Raw genomic sequence first — 18,774 nt, forward strand, 5'->3', positions numbered from 1 at the left:
CACCCAGGGGAGAGTGGAACGAAGGCTTTGCGTTCCAGTGCGCTCCACCGCCGGCTGGGCAGTCTGCGTTCCTTCTGGTGGAGGAGTTATTAGGGGGGCTATTTAAGTCACCCAGCCCGTCAGAGATGGCTGTTTGTTTTGAGTCTGGTGGTACACAGTCAGCCGAGCCACCGCATTCTTGGGATAAGTAAGTGCTTATATTGATCGTTAGCTGATTATTGTAGTTGCTGTTGGTTGTGCTAGCATTTTTCATGCATGCACAGCATGCCTCTAGACATATCCCCACCCGTCAAAGATCGCCAGTCGCAAAGAAGGTAGGCGCCTGCTCCTCATCGTGGTTTGCTGTCTAAAGGTCAGCCTTTTCTTTTTGTATCATATACCTACCCTGTGTTCGGTTCGTCTAGGTCCGGCTCTCGCCATGTTCGGGAGTGCAGTAAGTCCTCTGCGTCTAGTTGAGGGAGATCACCTTCTCCAGAGCAAGACACTCGTCATTCCAAAAGAAGATTTCGCAACCGGTTTCCGTCTGTAAATCATCGGATTCCATCAGAGCAACGGGGGCACTCCCACCATCCTCAGCCCCTTCAGGGGCTTATTGGGCATGTACCAATATGGCCTTACCGGAGAAAACGGCATGTAAATCATGTTTTCAGAGGCCACTAAAGACAAGGAGGCAGGTATATGCAGGTTATTTATTTACTGCAGAAAGTCTTTCAGGATACCCTCAAGAAATGTTTCTTCTGCATAGGGTCAGTCCTTAAACCAGCCTACTATAGATCCAGCTCAGGAGGCTAGTCTGGGCCCTTCTAGAGCTAGAGCCCCCTCCGGACACCATTCTGATTCACCCTCTTCAGATGAAGAATGTATCCAAGATGAATGGAGTCAGGTGGATGGGAAGTATTCCTTTAGAGATGGATTCTCTAAGCTGTATCCTTTTAAGAAAGAGGATCTTAAACACTCGGATGAATCGCCTGCCTTAATGAGGCTGGCAAGGCATGTCACGCTGCCCCTTGGTGACGCTGTTACCCATAAGGATGTCTTGGAGAGATGGGCAGATTTTGATCTTAAAAAGATCTATCTCTTGGCCGACGGGGCCTGCAAACCTGCAGTTGCTATGGCAGTACCTTCCAAGGCCCTGGAGGCTTGGGGGGGGCAGCGCTGAAGCAGCAGTTTTGGAGGATCTTAGTAAATCTGGGATCTTAGACCGCTTAAAGAATATCAGATTGTCTTCTACATTCTTCACCGAGGTTCGGGCAATGTTAAATTTTAGCCAGAGTTATGTTGGCCGCAGTGGCGGGCAGAAGGGCTCTGTGGCTCAGACCGTGGGTGGCGGATCCCACATCCAAGCAGGGATGATGTGATTCTATTTGAGGGTCAGTTGCTACTCTGCAACAAACTAGACTCCGCAACAGCTAAGGCTACTGGAGGTAAGTCATACGATGCATTGCATACGGTGCAGTCTCTCTTCCCCAGAAGAGGTTCCGGGCGCAAAGCAGTGCCTCTCGGGTGCCCTATCTCACAATCTACTGTTAGTGTCTCATTGTCTTCAGATCGTCGGGTCCATGGTGTCAACTATTCCTGCAGTCCAGTGGGCCCAATAGTTTGTTTCTTCCAGACCGGGTTCTTGCGGCAGTGGAAGCCGGAAGGCCTCCACCAACTCATTTGGATATCTCCCTAATGCGGAGCAGCCTGGGGTGGTGGTTCATGGACTGCAACCTACTAGGCTGTCAGTCTCTCCTCCTTACCACGTGGACGGTGAATTCCTCAGATGCCAGGGCGCTATTGGCCTTCCAGCGATTTATCCTGGGGAAGTCAGCTCTGATGAACATCGACAATACCTCAGCGGTGGCTTGTATCAGAAGACAAGGGGGTGCACACAGTCGTGCCCTGCTGGAAGAAGTCTCTCCTATTATGACCTGGGCTCAGATCCATCTTCACTTATCGGCAGTGTACGTGTCCCCTCAATCACAAAGCAGATTATCTATCCAGAGTTCCTCGGGACAACGACGAGTGGTGTCTCCTCGATCAAGTATTTCAGGACACGGGGTCCTGGGGCTTAACTCCGGAAGTAGACCTATTTTTGTCCCGAACCTACACCGAAGTCGTGAAGTTCTTCTCGAAGTTTCCATGTGCACAAGCTGTGGCGACGGACGCCCTGACAGCAGAATGGACATTCAGACTTCCCGCCAGTGCCTTTTCATACTACAATTTCTGAGGAGACTCCGGAGAGAATAGGTGGCTGTCCTGGCAGTGATTCCAAACCAGCCCAAGGGGCCTTGGTATCCTCTCCTCCGCCTGATGGGTATCCAGCCTCCACTATTCCTACCGCCATTGCCCGATCCTTCACCCAGCACCTGTGAAACTTTGCCTAGCAGCATGGATTCTTCTTCATTCTAGGAAGCCCAGTACTACTCGTCCTCACATTAAATGCTGCCTTTCTAGTTGCTATCACCTCCACCAGATGGGTTTTGGAGTTGGCTTCTCTTGGGTTTAAAGAACACTTCACCACTTTCCTGGCAGATGGAGTGATTCTAGTTCCCATGCTGAGGTTCATTCCCAAGGTTGTGACTGACTTTCACATACACCAAGAAATTGTATTACCAACCTTCAAGTCAGATGATGGGAGCCAGATGAGCCGCTTTGATGTAGGTAATACGCTAAATGCGTATATTTTGGCCACGGAAGGGCTCAGGTCTATGGGTCATATCTATGGTTCCGGCAGGTGCCAGGAAGGATGCTACAGCATCCAGTAGGCTCATGGCATCCTAGATAGGGAAGGTGCTATTGTTAGCATATGAGGCCGAGCACATAACTGTCCCAAGTGGGGTGTCTGCTCATTCCACTAGGAGTCTGGCCACATCATAGGCTGCACCCAATCGTGTTTCCTTAGAGACTGTGTGTAAAGTGGCCACATGGTCTTCTCCGCACTTGTTCATGACACACTACTGTGTAGATCCAGCTATCTTAACTAAAGTTGAATTCGGCTGTAGGGTTATTTCTTCTACCATGAGTTGTGATTAAAACATTTTCAAGCATACCCTGTTTTTGGCTAGTTAATTCCCATTCGTGTGCTGCCATGGAGCTGACAGGAAAATTGTATTTCATACATACTGTAATTTTCCTTTCCTGTCCAGCTCCATGGCAGCACAAGGCCCACCTGTATAGTAGTTGAGGTCCGGAACGGCAAGCCAGGGGACTCTTTCAGCTTTTATGAGTTATGATCCTGATTAGGGGGAGGAGGGAGGGATTAACCCATTCGTGTGCTGCCATGGAGCTGGACAGGAAAGGAAAATTACGGTAAGTATGAAATACAATTTTCCTGTTTTTCCCTCGGGCCTCTTGCTTGGCGGAGGTGTGTTACATGTGTGCTGTCTGACGAGGACTGATGTAGGTGGTCAGATGTGGAATCAGTTGGGGTACAGAACTATTCCTGAGTTGGAGAGCCAGGGAGGAACTTCATTTGCTGGAGGTACCTGAGAAGCCAGAATGGGCTTGGACCTCAGAGAGAAATCTAGTGTCTTACCAAGTAGATATCTCAAAATGTCTGCCAGCTATGGTTGTCTAACACAGTGTCATCGTACTTCTGGTTCAAAGACCCTCAGCAGATTGTAGAAGAGGTCTAAATCAGACAATTTACCAACCGGCATGTCTGAAATGATTGTATTAACGGCTGAGCTATAGTATACAAATAACATCCTTAAATAGCCTCCCCTATTGTTTTAAATGGCTCAACACAGTGTGAAGGGCTATGGGCAACTTCCACGGCCTTTTTAGCTCTGTAAGCTAATTGATCTGAATCCAAAGTATAAGTACAACAGAAGAAAAAGATAGTGGGGTTTAGTGTCAGTCCCCCTTGTGGGAAATACTTCAGAAACACTATAAGTATAACATTTACAACCATTTATTAACACACCTGTTAAAATTATTCTCAATTAAAAGCAAGAAAAATCCACAGTGTACCTGTAATAAGTCTATAAAAAGTCAATTGTAACAGCTGTATTATGCTGTAATCCAATGTCAAATAAATCATTGCAGTTATAACAGTAGTTTGAGATTAATTTGTCCTTATATTTCAAACATCGATCATTGATTACAACAAATTATATGTAGAAATACGATAAATCTATAATATATAATATATTATGAAGATATGTATGCCACATCAAATATTACATTATTGTATCTTCTTTTAAAGGTGATTTGCTGATGGTTACTGTATAGCCATTACAATTAAATCCAGACATTGAAGCCATGATTGGTTCTCAGTTGTTGCATATCTTTAAAATCAATAGCCTGATCTGGGTTGCTTGCAGTAAATTATATTCCTTGTTCCCATTAATAGCTTTTTAGAAAGGCTTGAAATATGGTAATTCCAATTGTAACATGTAAATACAATTTCTAGCCTCTCTTACAGGCTCTGAGATTCAGGCACTAATGCTTTTGTGGCTTTTGTGTTGAGCTCACTTTCAAACTAATATGTGTAATGTTATAATAAGCAAAGTTCCCCGAAAATACGGAATCCCAAAATAGGAGCTGTCTATAATAATCAAACAGGTAATGATAATGTAACACATTTTAGTGAGAATTAATAATAAAGTAGAAAAACATATAAATACACCTACTGACAAAGAACATCTAAAATCAATTAAAATGGCAAACAAGTCCTCCCTGATATCGCCCTGTGTTGATTGATGTAGATGAGAATCTAGTGACCGTTAGTGATGGTCACAAAGAGTCACTGATATTGGACACAAGCGCTGTGTTAGGCAAGCAAATACTCAGTATCAAAGAAGAGAAAAAGAAGGAATTAAATAGGTGGCTGTCCTGGCAGTGATTCCAAACCAGCCCAAGGGGCCTTGGTATCCTCTCCTCCGCCTGATGGGTATCCAGCCTCCACTATTCCTACCGCCATTGCCCGATCCTTCACCCAGCACCTGTGAAACTTTGCCTAGCAGCATGGATTCTTCTTCACTCTAGGACGCCCAGTACTACTCGTCCTCACATTAAATGCTGCCTTTCTAGTTGCTATCACCTCCACCAGATGGGTTTTGGAGTTGGCTTCTCTTGGGTTTAAAGAACACTTCACCACTTTCCTGGCAGATGGAGTGATTCTAGTTCCCATGCTGAGGTTCATTCCCAAGGTTGTGACTGACTTTCACATACACCAAGAAATTGTATTACCAACCTTCAAGTCAGATGATGGGAGCCAGATGAGCCGCTTTGATGTAGGTAATACGCTAAATGCGTATATTTTGGCCACGGAAGGGCTCAGGTCTATGGGTCATATCTATGGTTCCGGCAGGTGCCAGGAAGGATGCTACAGCATCCAGTAGGCTCATGGCATCCTAGATAGGGAAGGTGCTATTGTTAGCATATGAGGCCGAGCACATAACTGTCCCAAGTGGGGTGTCTGCTCATTCCACTAGGAGTCTGGCCACATCATAGGCTGCACCCAATCGTGTTTCCTTAGAGACTGTGTGTAAAGTGGCCACATGGTCTTCTCCGCACTTGTTCATGACACACTACTGTGTAGATCCAGCTATCTTAACTAAAGTTGAATTCGGCCGTAGGGTTATTTCTTCTACCATGAGTTGTGATTAAAACATTTTCAAGCATACCCTGTTTTTGGCTAGTTAATTCCCATTCGTGTGCTGCCATGGAGCTGACAGGAAAATTGTATTTCATACATACTGTAATTTTCCTTTCCTGTCCAGCTCCATGGCAGCACAAGGCCCACCTGTATAGTAGTTGAGGTCCGGAACGGCAAGCCAGGGGACTCTTTCAGCTTTTATGAGTTATGATCCTGATTAGGGGGAGGAGGGAGGGATTAACCCATTCGTGTGCTGCCATGGAGCTGGACAGGAAAGGAAAATTACGGTAAGTATGAAATACAATTTTCCTGTTTTTCCCTCGGGCCTCTTGCTTGGCGGAGGTGTGTTACATGTGTGCTGTCTGACGAGGACTGATGTAGGTGGTCAGATGTGGAATCAGTTGGGGTACAGAACTATTCCTGAGTTGGAGAGCCAGGGAGGAACTTCATTTGCTGGAGGTACCTGAGAAGCCAGAATGGGCTTGGACCTCAGAGAGAAATCTAGTGTCTTACCAAGTAGATATCTCAAAATGTCTGCCAGCTATGGTTGTCTAACACAGTGTCATCGTACTTCTGGTTCAAAGACCCTCAGCAGATTGTAGAAGAGGTCTAAATCAGACAATTTACCAACCGGCATGTCTGAAATGATTGTATTAACGGCTGAGCTATAGTATACAAATAACATCCTTAAATAGCCTCCCCTATTGTTTTAAATGGCTCAACACAGTGTGAAGGGCTATGGGCAACTTCCACGGCCTTTTTAGCTCTGTAAGCTAATTGATCTGAATCCAAAGTATAAGTACAACAGAAGAAAAAGATAGTGGGGTTTAGTGTCAGTCCCCCTTGTGGGAAATACTTCAGAAACACTATAAGTATAACATTTACAACCATTTATTAACACACCTGTTAAAATTATTCTCAATTAAAAGCAAGAAAAATCCACAGTGTACCTGTAATAAGTCTATAAAAAGTCAATTGTAACAGCTGTATTATGCTGTAATCCAATGTCAAATAAATCATTGCAGTTATAACAGTAGTTTGAGATTAATTTGTCCTTATATTTCAAACATCGATCATTGATTACAACAAATTATATGTAGAAATACGATAAATCTATAATATATAATATATTATGAAGATATGTATGCCACATCAAATATTACATTATTGTATCTTCTTTTAAAGGTGATTTGCTGATGGTTACTGTATAGCCATTACAATTAAATCCAGACATTGAAGCCATGATTGGTTCTCAGTTGTTGCATATCTTTAAAATCAATAGCCTGATCTGGGTTGCTTGCAGTAAATTATATTCCTTGTTCCCATTAATAGCTTTTTAGAAAGGCTTGAAATATGGTAATTCCAATTGTAACATGTAAATACAATTTCTAGCCTCTCTTACAGGCTCTGAGATTCAGGCACTAATGCTTTTGTGGCTTTTGTGTTGAGCTCACTTTCAAACTAATATGTGTAATGTACATGCAGGTCAAGTGCTGCAATTTTATTTAATATGATGCCACAAATCTGTTTCTGTATTCACATTTTTGAAAAGCATGTTCTTGATACGTGCCTTTTGCCAGGCTCCTTTTGCCAGGCTCCTTTTGCCAGGCTTGAACAAGGGCCATGGGATCTATGAACAAATATCAGGAAATTTGTTTGTAAACTTGCAGGATTTGTTCAGGTCAGATTTAACAATACCCAGGCCAATGCATGGATTATGCTTTAAAAATGTCTTAAGTTTTCCCATTGCAAAGAATGAACTAAAAGTATTTTCTTTTGCTCATACCTTATACAGGAATATTATTCTTGCCAGTATTTTTTGTTATTTTTAAAGATCTTCCTATATTTTCAGATATTTTAGGGATCGGCATACAAAAATGGGCAGAAAAAAACATTTTGATAGATCGGACATAGGTTTTTTGTCCTGATTTTTAATGTCTTTGGTTTAATATGGAAATGTGCAGTAACCCATACCAAGCAATGTAGTCAGAAAAATAAAACATGAGTGCAGATTGGTTGATATAGGTCACTGCCCTCTTCGTGCTTTAATGAAGCCTAATTCCAAAACATTTTTTTTTATTTTTGAAAAGAGTGGAAAGAAGGTACAATATCTCTCTGGTTTTTTTTCTGAAAAGGAAGAAAGAGTTTGGGGCTCTGGATCACTTGCAGGGTTTCTCACTAAGCTGCCGGAGGCAGCCAAGTGAATGACCGAGCCGTAGTGAAGTGTGCCGAACAACGTTCGGCTATTCACTACGGCTCAGTACAGCTGATTTCACACAGGGGCCAAACGACATTGAGTGAATAGCCGAATGCCGCCGAGTGGCATTCCGCTCAGCTCTTCTGCTCGGTACCTCCGTGGTACCAAGCAGAATTGCAAATAGTGAAAAAAGTTGAAAAAAATGCTTAAAAATGTAAATAAATAAATGTAAAAAATGAAGATTAAAAAAACACCATCAATTTGCAACGCACCAAAAAATTCTTCGCTACCTGGTCTGCCTATTTGATCTCTGAATTATCTACAGAGCAATTGCGTGACGTAATGATTTTTTTCCAATACTCCACGTGGTTCCTCACTGCCAAACTCTCTAACACACATGGCGATCTAGATGTACTTTAGAAGCCCCTTATTCATTCATACACATTCATGCCCAGGATTATACTTTCCCAATTATCCATTTTTATCTATTTTTCTTTATTCTCGTTCAGCACCTTGAGATTGCAGCTCTGAATCGCTCTACTACTACCCAACAACTACTCTTTTTCATATATTCCATGGATCATATGTTGTTAAGGCTATTCAAATTTTCATTAACAAATGTCATCCTAGTTATTTTTGAGTTTTTAAGTTTATACTTTCTGTGTACCTCATTATATGATGGTATCTCTCATGTTTCCATGACTGTGCACTATTGAAATTTAACTGTGGATGTTCCCACAACTCATTTTGTCATACAAAAGTCTGTACATTATGCACCGTTGAAACCTGATAATTGTACTGTACTTATTTTGCAATAAAAATTAACATGCAAAAAAAAAAACACACAAAAAAACAACAATTGGGCGGAGCTAGCAGTGACAGCTAGCTCCACCCAACTGTTTCCTATTGGCTGGCAGAGTCTTCTAGCAGGTACAGGCCAATGAATAACAGCTGGGTGGAGCCGGCCGTGACGTCACGGCCAGCTCCACCCAGTTGTTATTGTTTAATGACAGATCAGCATCCCCAAGTCATTTGGGGGCGCTGATCTGTCATTGCAACTGGGCGGAGCTGTTATCACAGCTGTTATTTGCGAGGCCTTTGGACGGCCGTTCGCCCCGCTTCGGCTGTTGCTTCGGCCCAATCAAGCGGAAGCATATGCCTTCGGCTCGGCTGAGCCACTCGGACGCTTTCGGGAGCTGTACGGGCTATAGTGAATACAGTACGACTGAGCTAAAGGCCTCCCACAACCAAAGCGAGCCAAAGGATCAGCAGAAGCTAAGGCTGGATCCTTCTGCAGCTTTGTGAATAGACCCCTTTGTTTAAGTAGATATTCTCACTAAATACAACATTTAGGAGGAATATCCCTTAGGCAGCTCTCCAAACGATAGGAGCCATACAAAGGCTTATATCTCAGATCAGCCTAAAGTGTAGAAAGGAAAGCACCAGGCCAGTGGCATAAAGTCTATAAGTGTTTTTTTATTAAGAGCTGTTATTTCATAAAAGCCAACACATTTTTGGGCTTTGTCAGGGTTTATTCTAGATTTATAGAGCCAGCAATGTCCTGAAGATTAAATTTGGAAATTACAAAGACAGAATGTCTGCTGCAGTCACAACTCACAAACAAGGAACTGTAACAGGTTTTATGATTATATTCTGTTATGTAATGTTCTGGACATTTTCCTGCTCTACTGTCAGTCTTCGTAATCCCAGATGAAGGGGATTTTAACAACAACAACTCTATGCTACTGCCTTGGTGCTTGAACTGAAAGGTTACTGAAATGCAACCTTCACTCAGAAAACTACTAATCCCCCCGCCCTTTTAATGGAGAAGGAGAGAGGAAGACATTTTTGAAGGCCAGTCTTGGTGACAACTGTAACTCATATAGATACAGTGGAGTGAATGATCATAGCCACCCATGCACAGGAAGTGTGTTTTTTCGCAGGATTACCACATGAAAATAAGGGGGAAAAGTCAATAGTAAAATAAGTTAATAAAAAGAAAACCAATACAGCCATCACATCTAAGGACTAGTAAGCCGCTATATATGTTAATGTTATAATAGCTTTCCTGCAATAAATGTTGCTTACAATGTGACTGCTTTGGACCCTGTGCTAATGTTGCTGATATTTGCTGTAATTTGCTCTATTGGGGGTGACTGTATGCTAGTAGTCTCATTTGTGGAATTGCTCACATGTGCACCCAGCCTGACCATGTGCACTGTAACCTGAACAAAGCATATTCTGTATTAGCTTATTTTGACAATACATCAAGAAAGGTTGAGTTTTACCCAGATCGATTCTATTTTTGTGGGCAAGATGGAATCTTTGCACAAGAGCTGTAAATGGTGCACAGATATGGCTCTATTTTGGACCAATCATGTAACAATGTAAATAGTATTGCATAGCAAACATTTGTAAAAAACATTGGACAATTGCTGGCTCGTTGGTCAATTAAATCTAAAGTGTTATAGTGTTGTTAAATAGCTAAGTATACCATTGAAATACATATTAGCTTATCTTTTGCCCTCTTGAAGATTAGTAATTCTGTACAGGCAATCTTGGGATTTACACTGCCACTATGCAAAGCAGTGTTTTCTCTCCTGTATTCAGCAAACTCCATGGGGTTGATTTACTAACCTTATAAACACACCACAAACATGTATACACCTCTGTAGTGTGTTCCCTCCCAGCATGATCTATTGGTAGAATCTAGACACCTTTGTAGTGTGTACACACCCAGCAGGTGTGTTGTGCAAAGCCCTGCCCTGAATTGCAAGGTGATGTTGTGTAAATTAGCTCTACATTGTGTTGCTTGCGTTGATGAATGCAGGAATGTAAATGCATGAGCTAACCATTTTTGTCTAAACTGTGAAGCAGCATTATATATGCATCATGTGCATGATTTTTCCATATATGGCATTAGTGGAAATATGCTTATAGAGACTTTTTGGTTGATAAATACGCTTTGCTGTGTAAAAATCACACGCACCTGGTGCGTGCGTGCGTGTGTTTAGGTTAGTAAATCACCCCCCATGTGTTAGATTTACAGCAGCTCCATTTGCTAGATTTATAGCAACATAGTAATGTCATATTGACCTACAGTGCTGTCTCTGCCTCTTCCAGTCTAAATGATGGGGATTTCAAGAGGCTAGTACAAAGACAGATTGAGGTAAAAAAAACAAAAAAAAAACATTTTTACGTAGATCTAAACCCAATTACTAAATCTCCTATACGGTTTACCATGCCAATGTAGTTTCAAAAGTTATTAACTTTTTAACATTTGCAATAAAAAATGACCAGGTGATCATACCATGAAGCTGGCTGTTCAGGCACTTCCTGTTATGCAGTAATAACTGTCTTCCAGTTGAGTTCTTTTCACATGGGACTACAAGTGGCCATGTTGACACACATTGTGTAGGGATTGTCCATTGTGGTCACTGAAAGAAAACCAGGCTATAACAATGATGTGCATTCAGGGCTGGATTGAGTACATGGAGGCAAAAAGTGATTGAAAGACACTGGAAGATATTCAAAGCAGTGAGGTGCACAAAAGGAGAAAATAGCATGTTATGAAAAACCCCAGAATGTTTTATAATACACAATGCTTTTACAGACTAAATGTCATCCAGTTAAGGTTTAGATCTGCTGTAAAAATATACAGTATAACTGAATTAAATGTGGGTCTTTTCTATGTGTCAGTATGCACACTTTCAATGCCTTCATGGGATTAAAGCAATACATTTTAGTGATAAGTGATAGAAAAGTGTTCAATCTGGGAAAAATCTATATTTTTCAAATAAGCAGTCACGTTTCCATTTATATAATCCATTAATTTATATTCTCCCAACAGACACATTATATGTCTGGAAATGTGTAATGTGACCACTTTGCTCTTGTGAAATGAACCATTCAAGAAAATGAATGCATTGTTAAAGATTAAATTGTGTGATTGTTTCCAGTCATGTGGCAGAGACTGGGAAAGCACATACAGAAACCTAGACTCGCTGACCTTAGTCACATTCTAAAGGCCATGTGGGATGGCCTCTTCTCAGTCTCTTAAAGCCCCACTGGCTACCATCTCTCTCTCTCTCCCATCCTCCTCCGACCCATTCTGCCAAGTGTTTAGTTTTTCTTACTTGGTGAGGAAAATAATAATCACCTGGGTCCCCCTGTCCAAGTCCCTTACCGGCACCATTTCCATAGGCGAGAACTGCTAATTCAGTGCCACCCTCGCCAGCCAATCCCCTTGACTCTCTCATGGGCCGATGTCAGTAGTCTTCTGGATTTTGATAAGACAACCATGACCAATGTCTACGTCATGAAGGCAGTGATGTGGACACAGGAAAGAAGGACCTCTAGCAGGAAGCAGGAAGGAATAGGGAGGAGAAGGACCCCTAGCAGGAAGGAATAGGGAGGAGAAGGACCCCTAGAAGGAAGCAGGAAGGAATAGGGAGAAGAAGGACCCGGCACTGCATGTTCATGTGATCACAGCTTAAGGTAAGTGAAAAGTGGGACTTATGCTGGCTGTTCCATCTCCGCTACACATTGCCCTGTGACCTGTGTATAGCTCAACATGCAGCTAAACCCTCATAATCTGAAATAAGCCACACTGAGTGAAATGTTGATGCTTCATTAACAAAACAGGGTGGGGGGAAACTGCTAAAAGAAGAACATGGAAACATACAATCGATATATAAAACATGTAAATATAGAGGGTTATTCACAAAGGAGCCAAAGGATGAAGATGAAGCATTGGCTAATCCTTCGGCTCACTTCAGCCGCCGGAGCCCTTTGGTTCAGCCGAACCAAAGGGCTGCTGTATGGACTATTCAAAATAGCCCATACAGCAGCCGAAGGCAGCTGAACTGCACAGCTGAGCCGAGTGCATATGCTTTGGCTCAGCTGCCCCCGCCTGCAGGAGTGCGCACGAGCGGGAAACTGTCAAAATTTGAAACAGCCAGTGATGGCTGTTTACATAGAAGCGGTCCAGCATCTGTAGAGACCCAATCACTTGTATGAGGTATCGTCATGCGCCCTCCTTTCCTCCGCTGCTGTTGCCGCGATCCGGGGCTCCCTGTGCTCCGTGCGGGCTCGGGACTGGCATTGTGGCTCTGTGCAGGGAGAACAGAGGTAGATCAGTACACGATCTCCTCCCCGTTCTGTGAATGCATGAAGTGATGTTTATTACATCACTTCCACATTCAGCTGTCACTCCCCGGCTACAAAAGCCGGACAGAAGCTGGTGAAGCAGATCTCTGCTTCATCAGCTTATTTGGGGGTCCCTAGGTGACATTAGGGACTTATGTCTCCATAAAGAGGACCTGTCACTGCAATTTGATATCACATAGGGGGATTCTTATTCCCCTATGTGAGAACAATAAAGTTAAGTGTAAAAACAAAAGTTAACAAAGATGAAAGTCGCAAAAAAAATTTAAGACACAAAAAACCCACAAAAATATTGTAAACACCCTGGTCTTCAAGTGGTCAATTAAAGGAGTACCCCGATGCAAATAAGTCCCCCTGCCCGCAGACCCCCACAACCAGCGCCCCATGGTTTGGAGGAAAAAGGACCTTGTCCCCATCGGCACGGGGACAAGGTGCTTTTCCAGGGGGGACCCCTGAAAAAGCACCCTCCCAGTGCCGAGGGCATATGGCCTGGTATGGCGGGGTCACTCCTCACTTGTATCCCCCTCCTTTCCTGCCCTGCCAGGCCTGTGCTCAGATCAATGGTCTGGTTGGGAATTTTAGGGGGGACCCTACTTCCTCTCCCCATTTTAGGGGGTGGGGTTCCTCACGGCTGGCTCTGCCCAGTTGTTGTCAGTTGTGGGGAAAATTGTCTCCCCGCTTCGGCTATCACTGAACGCATATGCCTTCGGCTCGGCTGCTGTACAGGCTTTTGTGAATAGCCCATACAGGAGCCCTTCCACTGAAGTGACCGGAAAGATGAGCCGAAGCTACGGCTGGATCCTTCGGCTCTTTAGTGAATAACCCTCTTAGTATTCAACATGTAAACTTAAAGGGTTTCTAAACCCTATATGCAAAAAGTTGAAAAAAAAAAACTTACCCCGTTTTCACCGCGTGCTCCTGCCCGAGAATCCAAAACTGCATGGGCGGCCGCAAAGCATCCTGGGGCGGGCGCATGCGCAGTTCGGATTTTGGGCCGGGAGATAAGCAGAGACGCAAGGTAAGTCTATGGACGTGTGCACCTGCATGCAGACACCGTGGGATCGGAAGTGCCTGTAAGCAGAGAGGAGTCAGCGCTGGATCGGAGACCCGCCGCACCGCTGGAGGGACAGATGAAAACATATGGAAAGAAGAGGAAGATCGGATTAAGAGACATCATTTAAGGTAAGTGCTGACATTAACATTGGGGGGAGGGAAAACACATTTTGACTTTAATGTCACTTTAATACTCCACATCTCCATACTTATTATAGGTAAGTGACTTAGATTAACATTGAAGCCAGAGAAAAAGCAAGAACAGACAACTATCATTTTCAAAAACTTTTGAAACATTAGAACTTCTGTGCAGCGTTCTTTATCAAATGCCAATTTATGCAGTGATATACCTCCTTAGATCCCAGTCTGTATAAACAGTTGTGATGGGTCAAACAACTCCCTGTTCGGTTCGGTTTGAATTCTAACCTTAGAACATGGAAAAAGTTTGATTTCAAACTCAAACTCAATGCAAGCCTATGGGGCTAGAACTTTGAAAATCAATTGTCCCCTTTAAGAGGGCTTATACTGTATGAAAGTTATTGGCCATAAAAAGTGTATGGGGGTCCGGGTACTGCCCTGGGGAACATATATCAATGAAAAAATAAAGTTTTTAAAGGAGCAGTAATTTAAAGTGAAACAATAAAAATTAAAAATTAATTTAAATATCGTGCCTGGGAGGCACCTTACCTGCCTGTGAAGTGCCGCATCTGTACAATGTATAGAACCTGCTGCAACAAAACTGACATTTCTAAAGAAAAAAATGACACTTAAAAAGAACAAAAAAAAAGCGTGCAGTTCCCCCTCCCAAACAATACTAGACCCTTTAGGTCTGCTAGGAATGTTAGGAGGGACCCCATTTAAGAAAAAAAAAGCGTGGGGTTCCCCCCAAAAGTTATACCAGTCCCTTTAGGTGTGGTAGGAATTCTAGGAGGAACCCCACCCCAAAAAAGGGGGAAAAGAAAATGTGGGGTCCACCCTAAAATTCCATACCAGATCCTTGATCTGAGCACAGGCCTGGCAGGGCAGGAAAGGGGGGCAGGAAAGCGAGTACCCCCTCTCTCCCATCCCCTTTTTATGGTCAATAAAACAATAAACAAATATGTATTTCAACTGCGAATTAGGCTGTTTACAAAGACTTCTACTTATGCGCCATACACATACACTGGAGGGGAGGGGGAGAGAGAGCCCCCCGCCATACCAGGCCACATGCTCTCGGCACTAGGGACAAGGGCCTCTTCCCCACAAGCCCTGGGGTGTTGCTTGTGGGGGTGCAAGCGGGCTTATTCACATCAGGGTACCCAGATGCGCCCCCCCTTGTGAATGAGTAAGGGGTACTCATAAATAAATATAAAACAAGAAAAAATAAATAGAAATAATAAATAAAATATCAGTTATACTCATAAAGGGGAACCCACGTGATCCTCTAAGCCGGCTTGCTCTTAGACTGGTACCTCCTTCGCTGCAGTAATGGCATGTCCCTCGGTGTCCTCACATCCTATACTCTGTGTATAGAATGTAATGACTCTAGGACCTTCGACCACTGCAGCGGAGGGGGAGAGAGGCTCCAGGGACCGGTCAAAGAGCAAGCTGGCTCCAAGGATCGGGTGAGTATAGCTTTGTTATTTTTGAACCTAGACAAAAACAAGCACTTAACCCCACTGCAAGGGTTAAGAATCATTTTGCCCAGAGTTCTGCTTTAAATCGAACATAGTTTTACTTCAGATATGTGGAGAACAATGGATGTTTTTCCAGTCTATTTAAGTGTAAGAAGACAATGAGTTTCTTAGGCCCCAGCTCTGTGGTGAAAGGTAAACTACATTAAACAGGATACGAGAGAAGGTAGTGTCTAGCTAGGGACTGTACTAACTAGAAGCAAAAAGGGGGGTGGACCAAGGTAACATACCAAGAGCACACAGGGCACAACATGCAGTGTTTTGTAGGTATACAGGTGAAACTCAAATAATTAGAATATCGTGCAAAAGTTCATTTATTTCAAACGATATTCTAATTATTCAAGTTTCACCTGTATATTAAACAAAACAAATAGAATTACTAATACAGAGTAATAAACTGGTTCTGATTTTTTATATTTTATACTTTTTTTGTGTTCACAGCCAACCTAGCCATGACGGACATCATCTTCCTGGTTTGTTGTGTGCCTTTTACTGCCACTCTTTACCCACTGCCCAGCTGGGTGTTTGGCGATTTCATGTGCAGAGGAGTAAACTATCTACAACAGGTATGTGATAAGATTACTGAATCTAATATATTTCACTTTTCCTGGGTAACTATCTAAATGATATTTACAACCCAGGTCCATATTATAATTTTTAAGCATGTATGGTCTGTCATAAACTGCATAATCTGCATACTTTTAGTTGTTTATATTTGTATGTTATTTTTTTGCTTGTGGTGCTAGTGCAGAAGGCAGCATTGAAGAAGTCAAAGAGAAATAAAGCAACAAAGAAAAATAGAAACATATTAAAGAGAAATGAGCCTTTTTAATGTTTTTGTTTTAGATAGACTTATGAAAGTGGTTGGTCTGATGTAAATTATCTTTTCAAAGTGTGGTGATGTTTTAACAATTGACTTTTTAAATGTTTTTTGTGTGTTGTTATAATTGCTTCATATGAGTTGTGCGTTACTGTTCCCCTCCCAATTTCAACCAACAATCCTGTCTGGATCCACCCAGCTGCGTGAGTGACAGCTGTCTCTGCCTATCTAGAGGCAGAGCCAGCTGTGCCCGTCCCCTCCCCCATTTGTTCCTCCAGTCAGCACTGGAGGATCGGAGGGAGGGGTGATTGACTTTTTCAAAAGTCTGGCCTCTTTTATACAATTTTATTTAACACTTTAGTGAATGGGTAGGGGTGCAAGACTTTGCCCAATCAGGGCCGAGTAAAGGAATTTAAAGGAATTTTTTTTTTTTTTTGTTTCACTTTAAGTGATGGCAAAATTACTGCTGCTTTAAAAAGTGTTTCCCCCGCCCCCCCCATTCATTCCTGTCCCCCAGGGCAGTACCCGGATCCATATATACTTTTTATGGCCATTAACCTGCAAATAAGCCTTCAAAATGGGGTCAATTGATTTTCAAAGTTCGAGTTCGAATTCAAACTTTTTCCATGTTCTAAAGTTCGAATTTGAACCGAACAGGGGGGTGTTCGGCTCATCACTAGCCAGCAGCCCCAACAACTCAGAGCTATCACTAATGTGTCACTCTATAGTATTCCCCTTCGCTGGTTCCCCAACAGTTACATAAAAGGTTATGCAGGAAGTAGGGATGTCCCGATACCACTTTTTCAAGACCAAGTACTTTTCCTCAGGTACTTGCTGATACCAATTACCAATATTTTTTCTTAAAGGAACATGTGTCAAAGCAATACAGTCTAATGCAGTGGTGGACCTAAGGAACAAAGGGCTCTGGTGCAAGATTTCTTTTGGGCCCCCCCGGCCCGGCTCTTGCAATGCCCATACTGGCAACTTGAGAGCCCCACTGACCACCTTAAATCCCGCACTGTCCCCCTGAAAGCCTGCACTGGCCACCTAAGAGCCCCACTTACCACCTGAGAGCCCGCACTGGCCACTTGAGAGCAGAAAATCAAGCTCAGGGCTCCTACTGATTCTGCAATATGGTGATATGGTGACTTGTATTATAGTTGTTTTTATAGAATAATACAATGTAATAATAATAGAAATAAAGTGCACAATAAATGCGCTTGAAACATTCTGAAACCACCCACCCTCTCTCTCCTCACAACCCACAACCTTAACAACCCCCCCACACTACCACCACTCCGGGGAAAAAACATTTTCAGCTAAACCAATCCCTGGTTCCAAAAAGGTTGTGGACCGCTGTTATAGAGGATACAACTCCCAGCAATACTTCATACGGCAATGAAGAATGGCTTTGGCTATATAGAACTACAAATCCTAGGTAAACAGCAATGCAGAATGACATCGGCTATAGAGGACTACAACTCCCAGCAATATTTTAAACGACAATGCAGAATGGCTTCGGCTATGGAGGACTACAACTTCAAACAATATTGTATACATCAATAAAGAATGGCTTTAGCTAAAGAGGACTACAACTCCCAGCATGCTTTATACGGCAATGCACAATGGCTTTGGCTACAGAGGACTACAACTTCCAGCAATATTTTATACGGCAATTCAGAATGATTTTAGCTATAGAGGACAACAACTCCCAGCAATACTTTATACGGCAATGTAGAATGGCTTTGACTAGGGAGGACTACAACTCCCAGCAATATTATATACAGCGTTTGCAATTCTGCATTGCTATATAAAGTATTGCTGGGACTTGTAGTCCTCTATGGCCAATGCCATTCTGCACAGCTGCAATGCAGAATGCCACCAGCTATAGAGGACTACAACTTCCAGCAATATTTTATACAGAAATGCCGAACAATCAGTTATAGAGGGCTACAAACAATGTCACAGAACACAGTTGAGCTTAAGGCATATAGATGAAAGCAGTTACATCGCTTGACTGTCCCCACGGTGGAAACACATACAGCAGGGAGAGATGGTGGGCTCTGTAATCAGGTGGCTGCTCGCTGGGTCCTCCCGGCTGAGGCCCCAGTGCTGCCCCATAGTGTGCCTGCAGGCTGCTCTGCAGCAGATGTATTTTCACCTCCCGGCTCCATCCCTGCTCTCCCCTCATTGCCGGGCGCCTGGTGCCCCCATCATCTCTTGCTACACTATCTTGTACTCGTGCCTGGGTCTACTGGCCCCCCCTAGGCCCAGGCCC

The 18,774-nt window shown here is 43.2% G+C and overlaps 1 protein-coding gene across 1 annotated transcript in view; it reads left to right on the plus strand.

Annotated features, from left to right (window-relative positions):
• The window catches only part of LOC108798481 (G-protein coupled receptor 54-like), a 49,295-nt gene that overhangs the window by 20,555 nt on the left and 9,966 nt on the right, over window positions 1-18,774 (plus strand). The window contains exon 2 of the mRNA XM_018570246.1: window positions 16,118-16,242. Within this exon, the coding sequence (XP_018425748.1) occupies window positions 16,118-16,242 (125 nt within the window). The remainder of the gene's footprint in view (window positions 1-16,117; window positions 16,243-18,774) is intronic.

This window comes from Nanorana parkeri, unplaced genomic scaffold (genome assembly GCF_000935625.1).
Source record: "Nanorana parkeri isolate BGI_ZX_2015 unplaced genomic scaffold, ASM93562v1 scaffold1485, whole genome shotgun sequence".
Lineage (NCBI taxonomy): Eukaryota > Metazoa > Chordata > Amphibia > Anura > Dicroglossidae > Nanorana > Nanorana parkeri.